The sequence below is a fragment of the Anastrepha obliqua genome, chromosome 2, assembly GCF_027943255.1.
Source record: "Anastrepha obliqua isolate idAnaObli1 chromosome 2, idAnaObli1_1.0, whole genome shotgun sequence".
NCBI classification, from domain to species: Eukaryota; Metazoa; Arthropoda; class Insecta; order Diptera; family Tephritidae; genus Anastrepha; species Anastrepha obliqua.
In genome coordinates this window covers 85462562-85484761 of record NC_072893.1, presented here as the reverse complement: position 1 = coordinate 85484761, position 22200 = coordinate 85462562, and the positions used below count along the sequence as shown (strand labels likewise).

At 36.0% G+C, this 22200-nt stretch overlaps 2 protein-coding genes across 4 annotated transcripts in view; both read left to right on the top strand.

Annotated features, from left to right (window-relative positions):
- Positions 1-22200, top strand: part of LOC129237826 (carbonic anhydrase 2) — a 40351-nt gene that overhangs the window by 6017 nt on the left and 12134 nt on the right. Inside the window, exon 1 of one of the 3 annotated variants that reach the window (XM_054872776.1) lies at positions 16848-16945. The exons of 1 other annotated variant lie outside the window; for it this stretch is intronic. The gene's annotated coding sequence lies outside the window, so the exon portion shown is untranslated. Of the gene's footprint in view, positions 1-16847; positions 16946-17194; positions 17217-22200 lie in introns of those variants that run through there. One more of the 3 variants, XM_054872777.1, reaches the window with a different exon arrangement.
- Positions 8804-10315, top strand: LOC129237825 (carbonic anhydrase 1-like). The gene is made up of 4 exons (XM_054872774.1): positions 8804-9211; positions 9286-9438; positions 9497-9657; positions 9716-10315. Exons 1-4 carry the CDS (start codon positions 8941-8943, stop codon positions 10196-10198), a joined length of 1068 nt encoding a protein of 355 aa, XP_054728749.1. The 5' UTR covers positions 8804-8940; the 3' UTR covers positions 10199-10315.

Here is a 22200-nt window from a genome sequence, read left to right as displayed (position 1 = left end):
ATTTTCTTCAATATTGCGCCCAATTACACTATGCAAAGATTTGCGGCTCGTTATCTGGGGGCGAAATGGTTCCAATTCTGGATGAAAGAGCTAGACCCACATAGTAAAACCTCAACTTGCATATGCTTTCTTTAGTCAAATTTCTTTGATATGACCATTTTAAATGTTTAAATTTGCAAATTTTGCATAAGTATTTTTAGAATAAATGAAAAAATAAGAAAAATACATATCAGAGAGAAATACGTTGTTAAAGTGCAAATAGTAAAATTTTATAATTTTTGTTTTGGCCCCATTTTTAGAATGTTCGAGTAAGATAGCATTTTGAAGGTTGCCAGCGAGTTAAAACGTTCTACAAAAATTTTTTGACCTTAGCTTAGAGCAAAATTTTTGTACAAATAATCTTTTATGTTTTATTTTATATTTCGCTTATACATACACATAACTCTTGCTCTTTTCTGGCCTGATAGTTGGGGGAGTGTACAATCAGTATCGGAATCAAGATGTTATCAATCGAAATTTTGCTAGAAACAGCTTTCAACATTCGCATGGTTCGAACTGTGTTATTTTTCGCTTGGCAGTTTTTGGCTTGGTTTTTGTTTTTATTTTTAATTGTACCAAGCATTGACTAACATACTTTTTAACAACATTTTGTTGTTATTATTTCATTGAAATTCCTTCAAAACAAACACATGTGCATTTTGTTTAGAAAAAATATAAAGTGCTCGGACTGAGTCAAGATTAAAATACAAGGTGGCGCAAAATTAATTAACTTTTGTTTCGGAATAACTTTTTTACTAAATCAAAAAAAACAAAAAAGAAATTTTGATTGATAAAAATCTTTATCTTGATCTTTATGCGCTCCAGTGCTTGTCTGTTTTTATACTGTAGCTGTCTAGTTCACAAGTGCTCACGTATGGCGCCATTTGCAAATATTATAAATCTTCAGATAGTGATAGGTGATCAATTTTGCGCCACCTTGTACTTGCTCATTTCTGATGGTGTGTGCATAAATTTGTTTAATAATTAAACTAGTTTACAGCCAAAAACCCCAGGAGTCAGAATACCCAATTCCTATGCACATTCGCCATGTACGAATATTAACACATTTTTTTCTGTCGTGTAGATATCGCCTTGTAAATGCTTTAGATTAAAGGAAAAAAAGTAGATCATACTAATTTTTAATATCCCGAGAATCTGCTAACCGAGCAAGGGTATGCTGTCGGTAACTCTTTACTTTTCTTTAAACGATTTTTACAAAATTTATAGAAAACCAATTTTTTTTTTTTTTTTTGTAAGAAATTATTACCAAAACGATTGTAAAAAAAATTTTTCTACCCATTTCTTAAGTCCAAAGTAGCTAGAAAAGATTTAAGATATAATTGAAAAAAAAAAAAAAATCATCCAATACATATTAGACTTAATCGCCTAGATTTCAGTAGTGAATAATTCCTAGGCGGTAGCTTTTTTTATATTATGAAAATGGTCGATCTTTAAGAACAACATATTGCGAAATTTGTGACTTTTTTGGTGGAAACAATCATCGAAATGATTGGTTTGTCAGAAAATGTTTGTAAAAAAATTTTAAGAAACTGGTTCTGTCGCACATATAAAAAGGGTTGACAGACCAAAAACTGGACGTTCTGCTGAGATATTGCTGATGTAGCGCAAAGTGGTGCTCAGCAGGCTTCAACGTCAATATCTCGACGTTCTCAACCATTCATGAATCGACTGTTTGGCGGATTTTATCTGTAGCTCATGGTGGACATTTTTCACATATAATTGTTAAGAGCCATATTTTGAATAAAATTAGAGAAACCTGAAATAATCTAAGGTAGGAAAGTAGGTGAACTGGTTGAAGTGCCAGTCTGGCATTCCTCAAGTAGCATTAAAGCGCCGTTTTCACACCATTATGAGACCTCCAACAGGCAGACATCTACACCCAGCCAGAGCTGTTGATATAATGGAAAAGATTGATGAGATTTATGCTGGTCCACTGCCCCAGGCTGTCGGAGAAAGGAGCACCCAGTGACCTTAATCGTCTAGCTGCCAAACCCGGCCATTTACAGAGAAATGCTCTACAGTCTCCTTCTCTGAAAGGTCCCCACAGCTTCTGCATTGGGTGTTAAATGGTAACACTTGAATCTAAACTTTAACTTATTTTATTGGGAAAACAACATCTAGGCGCTTCTTTTAAAATACCCTATATTTCGTGACATGGTCATGAAAGCGTTAATTTTTATGGGTAATAAATGGTTTGATTTCGTTTTGTTACTGGAATTATTCTTCCCTTTTTTTTTGTCGGGACAACTAGCAAGTGGAGCACTCAGACATGAATTAAGTCCATTGTACTACACTTGGATTCCCCTTTAGTTTTCTTTAAATCTACCCGATCTCCGAAGAAATCTGAGTAGATCTTGTGGTGCCAAGGAGCCAATATGGTCGCTTCTTAACACATCAGTACCAAAGACCTGGATTTACAGGACTTGAGTATCCCTGATGTGGTTGGGGGGCTGTCTAAGGCCATAAGCGCAGCTTGGCTGTCGCTACAGACACATAAAGAGATGCCTCTCCATCGGTTTTCCACAACAAAGTTCATCGCTTCTTGAACTGCATACAACTCCGCTTGAAGCACAGATGCATGCATTCCAAGAGCAAAGTGCAGGTTTGTCCCGCTGGATTCCACGTAAACCCCAGAGGCCGAGCCATGCTCGGTCCTGGAGCCATCCATGAAAATGCGAAAACAGTGTTTGCCGGGCTTATTTTCTGAATTTGACCACAACTGGGCCTCTGGCAGCCTTCTCTGTTTTCCAATGCCGGACAGGGGCCCTACCAGTTCCCATTGTGTTTCAGCCTGCAGAAGGCCTTCAACGCCTCTCCTTGGATGAAAGCATCAAGTGGTGGCAAACCAATCAGAGCATCTAATGCCGGGCCTGAACAAGTCGGAAAAGCTCCGGTGCAACAGATGGTCACAGTGCGTTGTATATAGTAAGGTCCTCCTGACTCCCACGAGAGAGAGTGTACTCATCCAGACCACTGATGCATAGGTGATAATAGGTCTTATCATAGCCGTGTAGATCCTTAGGACCTTGCTAGGAGAAAGACCCCACGTTTTCCCAAAGACACCTTTGCACTGCCAGAAAGCTGTCAGTGCTTTGGATGTCTTTGTTTCAACGTGTGATTTCCATAGGAACTTACTATCGAGGATTACTCCAAGATATTTAATTTCCTTGGATAGCTGGATTGTGACTCCTTTTAGCTTAGGCAGAACGAGTCCATCAAGCTTCCTCCTTCTGGTGAAGAGGACAATACCAGTCTTGGCGGGATTTGCCGATAGCCCATTCGCACAGCACCAAGTGTCAATCAGAACCAGAGTTTTCTGCACTTTCCTGCAGGTGTTCATAAGCGAAGGGCCTGTTACCAAACAAGCAACTTCGTCCGCATATGCTTGCGCAATTCTTCAGTTCAAATAATATGGTTTTCTTGTTGTTATTAACATTTTATCCGTCATGACCATTTGATCACTGGTGCGCTTATGACTTATAGTGTATACTTTTGTTCGCAGCAGATTATATGCGAAGTTTCGACTTTTTATTTATTTTTACTTAATTTTATTTAATTTTTTTCATTTTATTAATTAAAATTTTTTTTTCTTTTATTTTATATTATTTTTTTTATTTTTATATAAATTTTATTTTTTATTAATTTTTTTATTTTTATTTTTTTTTATTATATATGTATTATAAAAATAGTTTCAAACTTTTTAGTCAGAGTTTTTAGATATGGGTACGCAATTTCATAACGCATTGAATTCTGGTAAAGTTCCAATTGAAATTCGCACCAATTTCTGATAACTTTTTTTGCTGATAATATTTTGCATTTTCTTCCATATAACGAAGGCTCGAAATTTTTTTATATGGAGCGATTGCACAAGAGCGCATACAAAAAAAAAAACTTCGCTTCATTTCTACACTCTTTGTTTTTTTTGTGAGATTTGGCAATCTACTTTTAGAAAAGAGATTCATACTTAGTCGGCTATTTTGGTAGCTGGTGAACAGTAAATCTTAACTTAGACTTAAGTAAATTTAAAATTTGATTGTGAAACCCCTCCTGACTGCCGTAAAATTTGCAAGCTAATAAAAAAGACTGTTTTCTTCACCTTATCACCGCTGAAATTAATTTTAGGCAAAACAAATTCAACGCTGATTAGTTACTACATACATAAACTGACTGCACACATAAATGTATTTATAAATACATACACAGGTACCAAAAAACAAAACAAAAAGAAATTTTCCTTGTTGCGGGTAATTGAATTATCGCCAATGTTGAAATGTCAAGCTCCATAAATATTTGAGACAGCTTTACTTGCGCATAAGTACGCACATACTTATGTATGCACATACACACGAGCCTAAATGTGTACAAACGTAGCTTGTAGTACATATTTGCACAGGCGGGCGGAAGGCGGCTATCGGACTTTCGTCTGGCTGAGAGGCAGCTTCAAGTACAGCGACGCTATCGCCGAATATTTGTCAATCACCATGCGATATGGCCAGCGATGTCACAGTCAATTTAAAGTGCGGTGCCAACACCAACATTCTGGAATTGACAAAAGTGGATATTGATATTGTTAAATTTCTTTTCAGAAAAATTCTCAGCAATTATTTGGTTTTTGTGTTTTTTTATGTGATCACAAGTGTTGCATGCTAATAGAATTATAATTATTTTTGACAAAAATAATACTGTTTAATTTTAGTACAAAATGATTACATCTAATTTATATTTTGTTTTTGCTTTTACGGTACACTTGAAAGTGCAGGACGCCTTTGTATATATCACTTTATTGTTTCATTTGTTATTTTTGTTCTCAACTCAGCTGGGCAATTAATATATTAACTTGCCAGTGGAAATGACGAATTTTGTAGACTTATAACAGCTAGAAAATAAACATCTAGAATATAATTTATAGACATGAGTTTTTCGCATTAAGTTCGCTGAAATCAAATATCTTTTTCTACGAGCTGTTAACAAAGTTTGAGTCATTGCAGCTGTTGTGATCATTTTCATTAGAATTAATCACCTTAAGCTGAATTTCACTGCACATGAAATGATCAGTTACACTTTTTATTTTTATTTTTGTTTTTTAATTTATTTAGTGTGAACAGGTGGCCATAAATATAGGTACGTACACCCTAAAGCTGCCGTTGCTAAATGGGTTTGTATGTGACTACCATTCGGCATCACCGAGTCCGAAATCCACTGTAGGCATGAAATATCAATTTATAAAAAAAAAATTCTAATGGCAATCATCCCTCGGCAGATAATAATAATCCAGAGGCGGTATTAAAATATTGCTCACTCAATTTGTAACATAGATATCAAGGCGAACACTTCAAAATGGATGAGATGTTCGGCCAATTGTCTAACCATTGTCTTCTGTTACAACTTCGTATCAGTGTTAACATTTAAGGAGCGACTTAGATTTTTTGTAATTTTAATTTTTTTTATTAAAAATTATCAACTTTTGCTTTCAAGCAGGCTCTTAAACGGACCGCCATTGTTTTACTATATAGTTAGTGCCACTTATGACTATGACCCGTCACAGACACGGATAACGCTGCTACATTAAGTGTTCGCTTTAGATTCTCCGAATTTCGGTGACAAACTTTGCAAGCTATAGCTTCCAACTATGATCGTAATTTGTAGTTGAGAGAATTACTTGAATCTGTACTGCTTGAGGGCTGCCCAAACTTCGGCAGTAAAAGCTGGAATATTATGTCGTAACCTCTCTTGGATGGTTTTAGCTTTATGTGTTAGTGCAAGGCCTTGTTGAAAGACTCAGTGCTCTCCATTAAATAGGGATCCATTTAAATTCTTCACGTCTTGCCAGACATCTTCTTGGTAAAATTTTATTCCACTTTTTTTGCCTTTTTCCTAGAAATGCAAAAAAGAGAAACCTTAACGGAATACTCTCCACCAACCGCGATGTTTGTTGGATGCTGACTTCTCTGAACCCTTGCTACAGCATTTTTCACTTCTCACATTTTCAAGGCTATTGCTGGCGTACCACTGCAAAAGGTTCTTCCATATTTTCAATTTTATTTGTTTGAACCGCTGAATAGCTAATAAATTGCGAAAAGATTTCAGATGGAGGGTCGTCAGGGATGAATCGTGGCATGGATCTGAAAGATATGTTTAGCAATCTAGCTACAATTTTCTGCTTCCTCAAAGATTTCGGCGAACTCGCTTCGGCATAGCTTTTATGGTTCTACTCATACGATCAACGTGCGAATCACGGGTTTTGACCCTGGTTTTCACTGCAAGTTATTCTAAGAATCGATGGATAGTAGGATAGAGAAAAATTTTGAATATACCGGATTTTTTTAGTGACGTGAATATCTGCTTTTCATCGCAACAGCATTTTCTTTGTTACCCCATTCCATGTAAATCACGTGAAATTTTAAACCAAAGTGAATGAATATATTTTAGAATAAAACATTTTTGCATCCAAAAAAAAAAAAGACCTGCAGCTCTGTAGGCCTTGTAGCAGAACTTATGGCAGTATTATATATGTGCCAATTATATATACAGGGTGGTGCTTCTCGCATCTCAGGGCAGAACCTCAGACATAAGCAATAAGCAATAAACTTTAAACGAATAGTTTCATACTAGTAAAGCAAGGCTTTTACCTAAACAAAGTAATTTGAGTTCAACAACAAGTTCATATCCTAATAATTTGCTATCGAAGTTATATTCTATCTGCACACATTTTTACTAAACAAGTTTTTTTGGAGAAAAAGAAAAAAGGTGTAGATATGTATACAGAGGGTCTCCAGAGAATAAATAAATGGCGCATGAATAATTTACAATCAAAAAAAAAATTTTTTTATTGTGCGTTATATTTTTAGTTGGAGCCGGAACTGTGCTAATTTCCTATATCTCACGCTTTCGAAAAGAAAAATAAAAGGGTACTTGCGTAAATTGCCTTATCTTATCAATAAAGCAAAAATGAAATCATATGGTACAAAATATTTTCTCAATACTTCTCGAGGCGCCTTTTTAGCTTTATACGCTCCAACTTTCAAATAATATGTCGCCGGGTTTTTCTTCAATCCTGTTATACTCGCAATAAAACCCTTCAGTCTTAGTCTTAAGCCACCTCTTAGCTATCTCGTCCAAGGTTCTCGATTAGGATTGAAATCGGAGGTGTTATCAATTCTTGAAATTAATATTTCTAATAAATTAATTTTTTTCCTTAACAGCTGTTGGGTTTATATTACATAGGAACGCTGAGAGAGAGCGCGGAATTGCCTTTGAGTATTCACAGGCAAAATAATGCTCTTCAATCGACGTGATGAAACTTTTCTCAAATTTTCTTCGGTACCTAAAGGCGTTTTCTGGTGCATTTATTAGTGTGCCGGCGCAACCTAAATAATAGGGGAAAATATCTCCCCAGAGCTGAATTATGTTAATTCACTTTATAATTTTATTTGTTTGAAATTCAAGCACCGTGAGATTTGGTAACACCTAAAACACTCAGACTAAAAAGCCCATTTGTATTTAAAGTGAAAGGGTAGATAGTCAATGAGGAAAGGAGAGAAGTAACAGAAGAAAAAAAGAATAGAGAAATAGAGGTAGTTAGACCTGTGAGGGGTTTCCTGATTCTTTGGTAAATCTGAAAATATCCTCCAGTTTGAGGAAACGAATTTTACTCGTTCTCATGACATCGGAACCTAAAATTCGCAGCAAATGCCCTAGCAAATGCCACGCACTCACAGAGAAAAAGCTCAGTGTTATCAGCTTCCTCTAAGCAAGACGGGCAAATCGGTGGTCATATGTTGACCCCATGGATTATGTCCTGTAATATTACCGACCATCAAGCGAACATCTTTTCTTCCAAGTTTTCTGTTCGGGCTTGTCACAAAATACTGCGCAGTTCTGCAGCGGTTTAGGCCGGACCATCGCTCTTTATGTAAATTGCATACATAATCGCTAATCCACTTCATTATTCCTGCAGAACTAATTCCGATTATTGGCCCTGGTCCCTGTGGGGAACTGCTGATCCACAGTTGGCCAATTTTTTAGCAATTTCATTCCCTTGAGCACCGCAGTGTCCTGGAACTCTTATACCTAAGTACAAGCTTATTCTGTCTTGCTTCTTCTTACATTTTTGAACAATCTTTGAAGTTTGCTTTGCGTTCTCCAGAGCCTTTAGTGCAGTCTGACTGTCACTAAAGACTCGAATCTGTTTCCCGCTCCATCTCCTCTCAATTATCCATTCTGCTACTATCGAATCACAAAAATTTCTGTTTGGAAAACTCTCCATCGGGCCTCAGGTGCTAAAAACAACGACTACTGCTCATATAGCATCTTAAAGAATTCTCTGGGTCCCGAAGTGCTGTTTTCGTGCCAGAAGCCATATTTATGGAGTCTACACATTGCTTTTATGGCTTCCTGGATAATGGAAATATGAGTGTTTTGTCTTTAGATTATATAACAGATAGTCGTTTCAAAAATACACTAATTAAAGTTGTAATACCTTTGACATTTCAACTAAGCTCCTAATGAGTGCTCTCGGCTATATTTCCATCATTCTACGGCTTTACTTTTGCTTCAAACAGAAGCAACTACAACTCATAGTAACACTACCAGCTGTTTGGTGATCTCAGAGATCAGAAGTTGGTTTAATTCATCCTTTGCTCGCACAAGGTATTTTACTTGCCCCTTCCATTTACTGTGTGCTGATATAAAATATTTTGTAAAAAAATCACAAAGAAATAATTTTCAACAAATTATAATTTTTTATTGTCAAAACGCGGACATTTTTTTTAAACGAATCGACAGTCAATAAAAACCGTGATAAATAAATAAATACAAATCCAGTTAAGGATTATTTTCAAATCCTTGCTATTCGACGTTGAAGTTCACATTATTGGCACAATGGTGGAATGTTCGCTGTGCTCGTTATTGAATTTTTTATTCAATTGCATCTATCATGTGATCGGTTGCGCTTTGGAGTATCCGCTCGTGGTGATGGCGCTTAGTTTTCTAATCGCGCTGGTTTTCGTAACGAATATTTATGCGGCAAAATTAATTTGTGATTTTCGTTGCCCGTTACGGGGCGGCACAGCAGGCAGTGGAGGCAGCTGTAGAGCAGATACGTGTGCGGGTGGAAGTGAGTCGGCGAATTTCGATTATGGACCAGATAATGGTAAGCTAAGTTTGTTGCAGGCAAAACAAAAAATAGTGTAACTTTTGCTTATGGATGCGCTCCGCACTTAAAAGGTCCCCACAATTGGTGCTGCTCAGACACAAATCAATCGCCTATAAATATTATCGATAGTAATGTGCAAAAATTTCCCATACGTGAATTACTGTGCTGGAATCACTATGATGATTTGCCCGATGGTATTATGCTGGAAAATACTGGCCATACAGGTTTCTCAGACGATTCTATCTTTTCAATAAATTTCGTCAATTCAATGTTATTTTACAGTTATGCTGCGCGCCTGTTATTCAGGCAACACACCCACAGTGAGCGGTGCTGATCTTCTGGCTTGTTACACTTTTGTTGAGCTGTGCTTTCGCTGGAGTCTACTAAGCAACGATGGATCAGAACATATGTTGAATTATCGCAAGTTTCCGTTGGAGTTACAGGTTACACTCTAATTATTTTCCCCCTTCTTTATTCGCGTGCATTTTTGTACCTTTCCAGGCCATGCATCGCACTGGCCCCTCCGGCGACTGTACATCTAGCTATGATATACTGATGATTGGCTACTTCTTTGAGGTTTCATCGAACAATCCCTATTTGGATCCGCTTGTACAAAATTTACATCGTATACAGAAGCCTGGTTCCAAAATTGAAATCCCACCATTTCCACTCTCTTACCTCTGCTATCAATTTCGTACTGGCTTCTACAGCTACGGTGGCTCATTGACTGAACCACCTTGTTATCAGGGCGCTGAATGGTTTCTCTTTCCCGAAGCCTTGGCGATTAGCGAACGTCAGTTGAACGAATTTCGCCATTTGCTCTCGAAAGACGGCAAAACACGCATTCTCCGCAATTCACGTCCTGTCCAGAATATCAATTGTACACGTGTGGTCAACTTAAACCAATATAACCCCCTCGACGCTTGCCAGATGGAGCCGCCTGAGTGTGAGGTGCAGGCTGAGGATGTGGAGAGTTTTCAATAGAAGTTGCGCGCAAGAAAGAAAAATATCCTGTGGCCATTGCAATTGCAATTTGTATATTTGTAAATTTATTTTACGAATGAAAAATATACACTTGTACAGTTTATATCTGTAAATACATTACGAGTATTTGCTAAGAAGGGCGAAATACAAAATTCTATGCTGAAATAAGCAACGATTTAAATAAAATGGCAAGCGGGTTAAAATTTACTATCACATTCTAAAATATATGACATTCTAAGCATTGTGTGTATGTATGTGTGTAAATGAGCATCGAACTAACTCGAGTTGTGACTTTTAACAAAACAACCTAACCAGCGTGGTACGAGGGTTGCTTTTTATATTTTGCGCCCAAAAATGAAAACATTTCATTTAATTTTTCAAATTATTCTTCTTGGAGTCAATACACCTCCAAAAAATCGCTTGAACCAATGTTCAAAGCACTTTTACCACTCAGTAGTGGAAACCTCCAAAATGAGCTGTTTAAAGACTTCAACAGCTTCTTCAGGCTTTGCAGAACGTTGACCTCGTATTTTATTTTAGATGTTCGGCAACAAAAAGAAATTATTGGATGCCAAATCGGGGCTGTCAAATGGATGAGCCATTAATTCAATCATTTTAGTGCTCAAAAAACACTTCTGAGCCGAAACGTGGGAGCTCGCGTAGTTTTGGTGAAGGATGATTTGTCTTCGTTGGTTGATTTTCCTCCATTCTCCGAAAATTTCTGGCAAACCAATAGTTGTGAACTACTCAGAATTGACTGTTTTAAGTTTCTCTAGTGGTGCGAGTACAGTTGCGATATCATCAGATTTCATGAAAAAACAGGGACCATTTGCTTTGACAATCCAACTTTTGTTGGACTGAGCTCGTTTTAGAACACCCATAATTGCCGACACAAGTCCTTTTTTGCCCAATGGACAAATTATGCAATATCCAACGAAATCCACGTCAAAAGTCCCAATAAATCATCGCACGAGAATGTTAAGTTAATTCCATCTTTTGGGCGAACAAACGAACAAATAAAGCTCGTAAGTAAAAATGTTATATATAAGTTTATGCCAAAAAAACTTTTCGATAAAAATATCGAATTACAGTTTATCACACGTAGTGTAGCAAAGACGACCCTGCTAAAAGACAAGCCTCGTACTTTCCATTACTCTAGAGGTAAATATTTTGTTTCTCATGCAATATTTAAACTTGTAAAATTTCCTAGCTTTAGAATTCACGTTAATAAAAGTTTAATAGAAATATTCAAATTTTCCATTAAAAATAAGGATGTATTGACCAAAAAGCAGAACCTGTTATAATCAAATAATGACGTATATGAGTTTAGTCATCGGCATGATTCAATTCTATAACCGAATCATGGGTTATCGGAAAAGCTAACAAATATTGCAAAATTAACATGCCTGTATTTTTTTTACTGTTTCATTGGGCTGTTTGGAAAATTTTAAATTTTTTTCCTATTGCGTTTGTACTAGCTTTAGAGAATACCCCTATTTAGTTTTATGATGGTTTTGTAAGTTTACTCATAATATTTTTTACTTTGTCCGCTCAACTATTTAAATCTAGAGATCAACTGATTTAAAGTGTCGGAAGTGCTCTCCTACTCGCTGGTGATATGCTAATCAAGTTACTTTCAGATAAGATAAATTATATAAATTGCCAAGTATGAATGACTGACATAAATATTTTTGTTCTACGACGTGCTGTCTTGGCTTAACTCTTATCGCAAGTGAAGCAGTAAAAATTTAGTGATACAAAACAGTACCAATGATTCTGGAATTAGCTTAATTAGCCAGCTAAATATAATTATTTTATTGATACTAAATGACGCTGACGCAAACATTTATGATGTCAAATAGAAGGTGTGATTTATTGCCTGATATAAGGCAGCACTAATTATTTGCGGAACGTTATGGAAAGTTAGGAGAAGTGCTGTTCGATGGCTATAGGCAATAAATTCATAACACCTTTTATGCATTTCTAATTTGGAAATAAAAGTATAAGTGATAACATCTCATGAACAGGCAATTTCCGCTGAGCTGGGTTTCAGATATTTCAGAAGGTATTTTATTGAGGCCGCCAACGATATCTCGTCAAATGTACATTGGACAATCACTAGACTGCATAGAAAATTATGCACCGCAAAAAAAATTCTATCTTCAATTGTCTCGTAAGACCTACATTACACGATCTGAATACTGCAGAATACAGTTTAAACTCTTAACTATCCTTAATTGACCCCGACGTACACAATTGGCCGTGACTAATACGAGTCTGGGCGCATACAATAAGTGTACAGCAGAGAATCGTTAATGATTCTCACAAACTTCAATTGTGAAATCAATTTTCTTGATCACGAAAACATGAAATTTATTTTTTGAATTGTAAAAACCGAACGAAAATTTAGTCGATTTTTGCATCTTTTATCTCGAATATTTTTTTCTATTGCGCAGTGTTAGTGAGATAAGGGCAAACACAACAAATTGTAGGAAGAGCTAGCCAAAAGATGTAAGTGACTTATTTTAAAGTTTAAGTGGAACAAATTTAATAAATACTGGCATTAAATAAATTATTATGAAGAGCAAGCTAACAAATTTCATCCCACGCTTGACTCATACGTTTTTATGTGTTCCTATTGGGCAGTGTCTCGTGATAATGCCAACCACCGGGCTGATGGAAGACTGGCCTAGATTGATGAGGGATCTATAGGCAGCTCTGTGCTCATTGTTTCTAAAGCAATCCTGTCTAGTTATTTCACAAGTGGGCTACGCGGTCTATCTACTGTTGGCGGTCCATCTACATGGCGCAGTATACCAATCTGCTCCAAAGCTTTCTTGAGGATAAAGGGATATCCACATATCAGTTCCCAACTAGCCAGTGCATCGACGATGGAATTTCTCCTCAAATGACTTCTGTCGTAGCAGTAGGAACGAGGAGAAGGTGCATAGTGTTGAACACTTTCTCTGTCATTGTTTCGTCTTGCAAGAACGCGACATCGGTGTCTGAACTCTTACTTCTTTGGATGTCTAGCAGGCTTGGAGTTGGCAACTATCCACAGTAGTTTATCCTTTATCTGAGAAACGAAGTTTTTTCTCCACACTGGAAATAAGAGGGAGAAGTTGAGTGCAAATTAGTGATATCACAAGAGGCCTCCAGGCCTAAGTGAACCCTCTTTACAACCCTATGGAGGGTGCCAACCAAATCTTACTTAACCTAACCTATAATTTATAATATGCTCGTAACAAATATCAGTTTTTTATGTTTTAAACTCTAAAATTATTTCATAATAAACACGCCCCTAAAGGGTTCTCATTTTTGTGACTCATTTTTATATAAACTATGTCACTCCTGCAGGCGATTGGGTTTAGATATGAAAACATCACATGATCAGAGTTCGAAAACAAACGAAACATTTTACGAATGACTCGTCTAAAGGCACAAAACCACTGCGTACCAAAACCAAAAACGAAAGCAAATCTTAAAGTAAAAACCATGGAAAACATGTAGTGAAATAAAACATGCAACTTCTTAGTTTCCTTTGGTGTTTGTTAATTTGCAGTCAGTTCGCAGATGGTGAAAAGAGTTTTAATTAAATCATGCCTCATCCTGATAATAAAATATTCCGTGGGATTTTTCTGTTAAAGGAAAATAGCGCATTTGCCTTAAATTGGGTATGCCGGCAATTAGTAACTTTTTATCTTATTTTTTTTTGTATTTATTAATGATTTTTACTGTTCAATTTTTACATTGATAAGATTGATAGATTTGTTTTGAATGGCATCATTAAAAATTCTTGTTTATTTTAAGACTTTCTTTTATTTTAAGTCACCGACGTACGTAGTCCCTTACTGCAGCCCCTAGAGAGCACAAAATTGAGCTCAACTCATCCCGTAGAGAACAACTGCGTTCTTTTAGTTACATATTTACACAATACATCGGTTTGTGTGTGTATGTGTTTGGTTGCATCTATACAATGTTGCCATTGATATTTTTGGTTGCACACTTTTTCACACATCTGCGTTATCAGTTACAATTTTTCATTATTTAATAAACCAAAGCCAAAACCAACAAATGCAAATAGTTCATTATTAACATTATTCAACATTGTTTTTAAGTTATTTTAACAAAAATTAAAATTTTTCCAAGTTTATTTTGTAAATTATTTCAAAATAAACTGTTTGGCAACACTGTGTGGTGAGAGAGCAATCAGCTGACACTGTTCTACGGGAATTTTCAAAAATCCTGCCATAAAATCTACGATACTACGATACGGAAGGGAAGTAATTTTTCATTTACATGGGGCTCTCATTACTTAGATCGTAACAGCTGACAGGGGACTGCGTTTACGTCGGTGACTGTTTCCACCATAGGGCTTGGCACGCCATCCTGAATCGTTTAAAGCCAGAACAATGCTCCCAAATTGTTGAAATTTACTTTGAAAAAAAAAAAAAAAAATATCTGTTCGCGAAGTTCATAGAGCGAAATGTTGATTCGTCGTCGTTCTCAACTTGTAGCCCTTTGTCCTTCGACTAAGTGGAAATTTGACGCAATGTCATTGGCTTACGTGCCTATAAAATACAACTCGTGCAAGAATTGTAGCCAAATGACCATCCTTTGCGTCGAATTTTTGCTGATTCGCCTCATTTAGATTTTTTAAGGCTTATTGGATAAAGTAGTAAAAAATTGCACTGATCGAATGGACTAGGTAACTCGTATACGCTTCGGACTTCGGCCTCTTTCCACAAAATGAAGATTTCCATCACTCGAAATATTTTTTTTATTTACTAAAAAAGTTATTCAAAAACAAAATTGGATGAATCATTTTGCGCCACCTTGTTTATATGCCTGTGCATTTATATACATTTAAGTAAATAATGATTTTTCACAACAACATTTCTCTTTAATTGGGTTTCAATTGTCTTTGTCGCAAAACAAAAACAACTTCGCATATGATAGAAAAAGTTTTGCCTTATAGTGATTGACCCCCAACAGCCAATGGTAAGCTTTGCATTTTTCACATGCAAAAGTTTGTCATCAAAACCATTTGTCGTTCTGGGACGGCACAAAAATAGGGGTATCCCTATTTGTAGAACAACATCAAGCATTGGGACTGATGATGACGAATAATAATGATGATGATGAGACGTCAATGATGATGAATAACATTTGTAGAACAACATCAAGCATTGGGACTGATAATGAAATGTTGTTCTTCTCAATATGGGCTAGAAAATCAAGCGGCAAGGAAGTCAAACGGCAGGAAAGTGCCGAGTCGAAGGTACCAGTTGGGTCAAAACGTAAAATATCTCGTTTGGAGTAGGGATATACATTTTTTGGATTTTCACTATCTCAAAATTTTCGGGATCTCGTTATTACAAAAATTGCATTCATATTGTTTGCGTAGCTCTAATACTATTTAGGGGGGGACAGGTCTAGGCTGTAGGGAGGGTGGGGAAGCACCGGAACCCCCATCTTGGCTAATGCAGAGGTGCAGAGGAAGGCGGTGGGCGCCGGCGCATTGTCGTGATGAACAGATCGCTGTTCGTCTTCGACGTCGTCCCGGCCTTCCTTGTCCGACTTGTGCCACCATTTTACCTGGGCACTAGACAGAGATTGGTCCCCGTAAGCCTCCTTGAGTAGATCAATGGTTTCGGTACTCGTTTTGTTTAGCTTTACGCAAAATTTGATCGAGTAACGTTGCTCCAACGATGCTGCATTTTCGCCACTGCAAAATCCTAACAAACTATTAAAACAGCTTTCACGCGCGGAGCGATGTTGACTGCACCGCTGTTGCCAGCGAACTGGGACCGGTTTCTAGTGGAAGGGGAAGGTCCAACAATAATTTTCCCCCACCAGCCGATTCGATTGATGGCTTGGCAGACGCTCCGCGCGGGAAGGCTCATTACTTTTCAATTAAACCCTGTACATTTTCTTTATCACTCGACTACTATTTTTGTTTAGCTACAAGCTGTCTAAAAGTCTTGTGTCGGTTTGGCTAAAATAATTTTTTTTTATTTTCAAATACTTGGCAAATATCATAAAGACCGCTTCTGCAGCTTTAAAGATTATAAAAACAGATTAGCTTGATGCATGAGAAGTGGTATAGCGATTACTTAGGCGAAAAAATTAAAAATATATTTTCTTAAGAAAATTCTAAAAATAAAAGTTTTTACTAATGAACTCTCCTCAATAATATGTACGTACACACATCCGTATATATACTAAATACATATGTATGTATGACCTGACTTCTAACTACATCAATAGTGTCACCCCAAACTAAGTAACGTAATTTCTAAACAGACCATAAAAGGTAAAATTTATTATACATACATCGCACTCAAAATGTTTTAAAATCTTATCAGCATACCAATGAGATAATTGTCTATTACTCAGATATGTAGCAAAGAGTTGGGCATGTTCCGCGAGATAAGCCTTCATTATTCTCTGCGTTGATTGTGCTCCTTATCATTTTCGGGCCACGCACAAATGCAACGTCAATAAATAAACTTCAGCCAAGGACGGCATACATATGGTTGACAAGTATATATGTACATACATACACAATACTTGATTGTATGTAAAACCAAAAAGTGCGCAACCTACAGGCACCACTATTCGTCGTGTGTTCATTCGTGCCTCGAACGTTCGTGCGATCAGCTGATGGCGGTAGTGGTTAACGTCTAGAAAGTGCATCAATAGTCGCAACACAATTAAGCTCCTCTGTTCACATTCATAATAAAAGTATGTGAATAATTGGAAATTCATTAAATATTTTTTAAAAAGGGCCACTTTAAAGAGCGAAGCCGATGCTCGCCAACGCCAATTAAATTACTATTAAAAGTATTTGTGCATCTTTAGCTGGCGGGTGCCCGGTGACGGTTGCCGGTTGCCGGTTACTCGTGACAATTCGAGTCTTTTCATTGTGTTAATTTATCTCTGTGTTGTATTTTCTGTTGGCTTGTTGCCGTTTAAGCATCACATTGGCGCGTGTCGCTGTGATGGCGCGGAATCAGTAGGTGTTGCCGGCTTGACGTTTATGTCGTCAAATTGTAGTATATGTACAAATGTATTTGTATAAATCGGTCAATTATTATTAATTGAAAGCGAAAACTACAATTTTTGAAAAGAAAAAACAAAAAAAAAAACCCCCAAGATAGAAATGTTACGTATACGCAGCGTGCGTGTTATGTGTGAAGTGCGATTAATGTGGAAGCTCAGATACCAGTCTTTAGTTGCTAAACTCGAACTTAACTACTGAGTTGTGTTCCTATCTCGGGATACAATTGTTTGAATCACCAGTATTTGTTAAAAAAAAATTTAATTAATAAAAATTCAAAAATTATTGACGTGTACGAAAATACGTTAAATTATGTGTCGTCGATATTAAAAATTATTTGCTAATTAAGACGCTAAAGGCCGTTTTCCCAGTACCCGGTTCAAACTGCTTTTAACTAGTAATTGAAAAAACAATTTCATTTTCACCTAGGGCTGGTTAGTTGACCTCGGGTTAGTTCATTCATTGTAAATATTTTGAGAGAGAATTCGGAAAAGTCCATTGTGAATACACAAAAACTCAGTTCAGTTAGTTGTGTTTAAAAATGTGTGTGTGTTTTTTTGTTTGTTTTTCGTAATAAGTAATTTAAAATGAATAAAAGATAAAAAAAGCAATCGTTTACCAATTTTCTAGAGCACTGATTAAAACATTTTTGTGGCACTGGCCGAGCGAACGAAACGACTAGGCATTTCGTGCCAATTAGTTATAATATTTAAATAGTCTCTGAATTAGCACACAAAGCTAGAGTTGAGGTCACACTAAATGTCCCGTTATTTGAAAAAACCTTCTTTTTGTTAATTTCCAAACTGATGGCAAAACAAAATTAAAATTAAATTTTTCCTGTACCATCAGCTGCCAGTTTTTTTGCTGCTTATGCTACGGTAAACTTTATCAGATATTAGCTCTCAAATGTTTGCTAATCACACATTGACAAATCTGCTTTTTAGGCACTTATCGATTATGTTATGATTAGGTGCCTAATCTTTGAATAACTGTGCTAACCAGAAATTGAGAAATCAATATTTTATCAATTTACCAACTATGTTATGATTAAGCGCATAATGAGCTACTAAAAAACGGTTCTAAGCGTGTAAGCTTAATTTCTGTGTTATCTAATCGCTACTCAAAACGACTGCTACCTGAATATGGGCTTGAAGTAAAATAAAATGATTCAGTCTCATACGCACTTAGTCATTGAAATATCCATCCATTTGTATTTTAATCCATTTAACTTACGAATCTACATTTCTTTTTTTTTCATCGATAATCAAGAAAAAATTATAGTATATAATAATTAAATAAAAATGGTTATATTAATTAAAAATGTTAGGTAGAAGATAAGCGAAATTGTGCGTTATCACTTAAATGTGAACCTACCCAAAAAATGTCCACCTTTAAACTGTATCTGATGTTGCACTATGTGATTATTATACGTTGGTATAGATAATAATAGAAATACGTTAATAAAAATTTTCCATAATATCTTAGTCCCCATATAAGATATATGTAATTGGCGGTTACACCTCTATTAGATTTTTGGCTTAGCTCTTCCTCCGCCTTGATTTCTTTCCACAAATGGAGGAACCTACAGTTTTATGATGCCTCCGAACGGCAGATAGTTTTTTATGAGGAGCTTTTCCATAGCAGCAATACACCCGGAAGTTTGCCATTTCCTACCTAGGGGCGCCGCGCTATTAGATAAAAGCAGATAAAAAGTCAGGCTTAAAATCGTGATTTCTTTAAATTGCTCACTCCGACTTTTGTTGATATTTTGATTGATTTTTTTTCTCTCATATGGCTTCAACGCTTGTCTGCTATCATAGTGGTCTTCTATCTTCCTTGAAAACCTCTTCGTATACAGTGACATCTTGATGAAAGCGTTCTCCGTCATCGTCACTAATTGAATCCATATTTTCGAAAAAAAAAAACTAATGTGAATGCAGATGCAATGTAATTTTAATTACGCGTTGCTTCCAACCGTTAGCAGTCCAACCACACTTAGCATTTTGTATTGGTGTCTCTAAATTACATCAATGGTGATAATACAGGTCGCATCCAACAGCTGAATGCTATACTTCCAATTGGTTTTATAACTATAACTTGGCAACAGTTTGTAAAAAAAGTTTTTCGCTTCTTATTTATGCTGAAATATATTACATTTTTTCTAAGGAAGCTGTCTGTGCAAATGTATACCAAGATATGAATCTTCAATTAACTTTTTAATGTCTAGACCTAGGAAAACACCCTCAAAATTCGAATCCACACAATTATTGTTGTCTGTCGAATTACAGTTACTCTCTGTTTGCGGTCTTAGTATTGATGGCACATAATATCTTATGCCGATTTTACAGAAATTTTCTTTAAATGGGTTAGACAAAAACTGTAATCGACGGTTTCATTCTTTGGCTCGCGCAGTCCATATCACTGGCGTAATAAATGACCTTTTTTGTATTTTTTTCTTTAAACTAACCATTAAAATTTGTATAACACCTGGAGCAGCATACTTTGGGAACAACTTTCCTTGGTTTCTCGTATCAAGATCAAAATGAGCTAAATAATACTGTTTGATTAAGTTGGAAAATGTTTTTTTCGATTTTGGCGTAAACTTTTCACAAATATCAGAGCTGTTAGCTCATGCTCATGAAAATTTCAATACAAGTAATATATTAGTTATTCGACTACAAATCGTAGTAATTAGGCAACAATATTTTCGGACTACCCGAGTTTTAACAATCGAACGTACATCTGCATTCAAAATAAAACGAACGCGACGAACTACCAATTTTAACTATTTTTATTTTTGTATTTAATTTTTTTTATGTTTTTATAAAATTTATAGTTTGTCATACTAAAATTGAATGGGAATTTTCAGAATTCTGAATTAAAAGTTGAAGATTTTTTTTGTCTTGAAATTTGTTAAATTTTTCTGAATTTTCTTATAATCTTTGGAGCTTTGAGTTATATAATTTTTGTTGTAGAATGCATTATGATTAGGTTAGTGATTGTCCACTATGGATTGTCCACACTGGCGCTCATAGCAAATTGTGATGCCGCGTAGGGAACTTGTTAGAGAGATAATAACTCTTCTAAAACCAGTGTCAACTTTTCAAAAATTGTAGGAGATCCTTGTTTTCCACTGTACTGAGAATACATTCATAAAAAGTGTCTACCGAAAATGGTGAATCTGCGTCTTGAAAGAGCAGGATAGTGGCACAAAATGTGCGAGATCATCTCTTCCACTTTCTCATTTAGATAGCTTCTGTGTCTGGACGCCAATCTTCTGGGCGTATCTGCCTATTAGTGTGCTCAGACTATGTTTATTTAGTCTAAGTAGATATTCTGTGCCTTTAGCATTGAGCGGGCCGTAATTGTCAGACGAATCTGCAAGTGGATTCATTACGCCATCTTTCATTCACTACTCTTACAATTTTCTCAAAATTAAGTAGCTTTAGGAGGTGTAATATAAAAACTTCTATAAAAACATAAAAAATTGTAAATATGAAGAAAAAAGAAATGATTAAAACTTACTTTGACTTACTGTACGTAAAAAAAAAATAAAAGGGCATACAAATGTCAAAGTTTCCAGGTGTGATATAAAAATGGAATGTATATAAATATTTATTTTTAGTAACCCCACTATAAAACAATATGAACCGTCTCAGACAATTTTTGAGTTGAGTAGGGTAATAAACCAAAATGACTTAAAATTTTCAAATTTCATTAAAAGATAAAATTGAAGCCAAAGTTGAAAAGGAGGGAGACACGATATAATTAATGAACCAGTAGATTGTTGCACAAAAACTAACGTGTGAGATATGAAATAAGACTGAAGCAGCAAAAGGAGCTAAGATTTTTATTCAATATAATCAACAGAATACTGAAAATATATATTGGTCTATGAATAAGTTCGTGCGGTTTTTTTCGAAATTTGAATTTCGGATCATTCCCATGGCTTTTAAACGTTTGGAAATGGTTGATTGATCAACTCCCAAAGTTTTTGCAACCTCTTCTTGCGTTTGAGCCGGATCTTGATCGAGCAATTCCTCCAATTCGGTATCCATGAACTTTGGCGGCGCGGCCAAAATCACCACTTTTAAAGCGTGCAAACCACTTCTGGCACGTTCGCTCAGCTAGAGCATGCTCACCATAAACTTCCACCAAGATACGATGACTTTCGGCTGCTTTTTTCTTCATATTAAAAAATTCCCCGCAAAAACACATTATTTGGCACGAAATTCGACATTTTCAAGTGTGGTAAAAATATTGTTGTTTACGCTTCAAATAAAAAACTTATACTGACGTTTGTGCCTTACGACAGTAGCTCTCCAATGAATGTTTGGAAATGTGGATCGATGGAATAATAATCAAGTTACGCCATCTGTTGTAAAACCGCACGAACTTATCCATAGACAAAAATTATTTCCTAAAATGATTCATATCCGCAGCGAAAAGCTTTAATTATCTTCGAATAAATAATGCAAAACAAAAACAATAAAAAAGTTAACGGGTTAGGTTAGATTAGACTTGGTTGATCATCTAGATCGCACATAGACCAAAAATTCATCCATAGTGATACCAAGTGGTAGTATGGAGAGTTTATTTTATATTTTTTCTTTAATACACAGTTTGAATAATTTAAGTAAGCTGCTAATTTTTTGATCTGCTGCTGATCTAATGCTGAAAGTGATGCAGAACCTAAGAAGTTTATTCGTGTTTTGCTAAGTGCGGGGCAGTGGCATTCTGCACTAGCTTCAGTTTACCCGTATACGAAGGAGTAAAACAGTGTCCCGTCAGTATCCCCACTACAAGTTTACACTCTTTCATTGGTAAGAGATAAAATATTGTTTGTAGACCTGATGTTGTGCTTGCGTAGCGTGAAATTCGTGATTCTGTATGAGCTGGCTCTTTACCATGTTGAATTCGCTTCTTGAATCAATGCTGC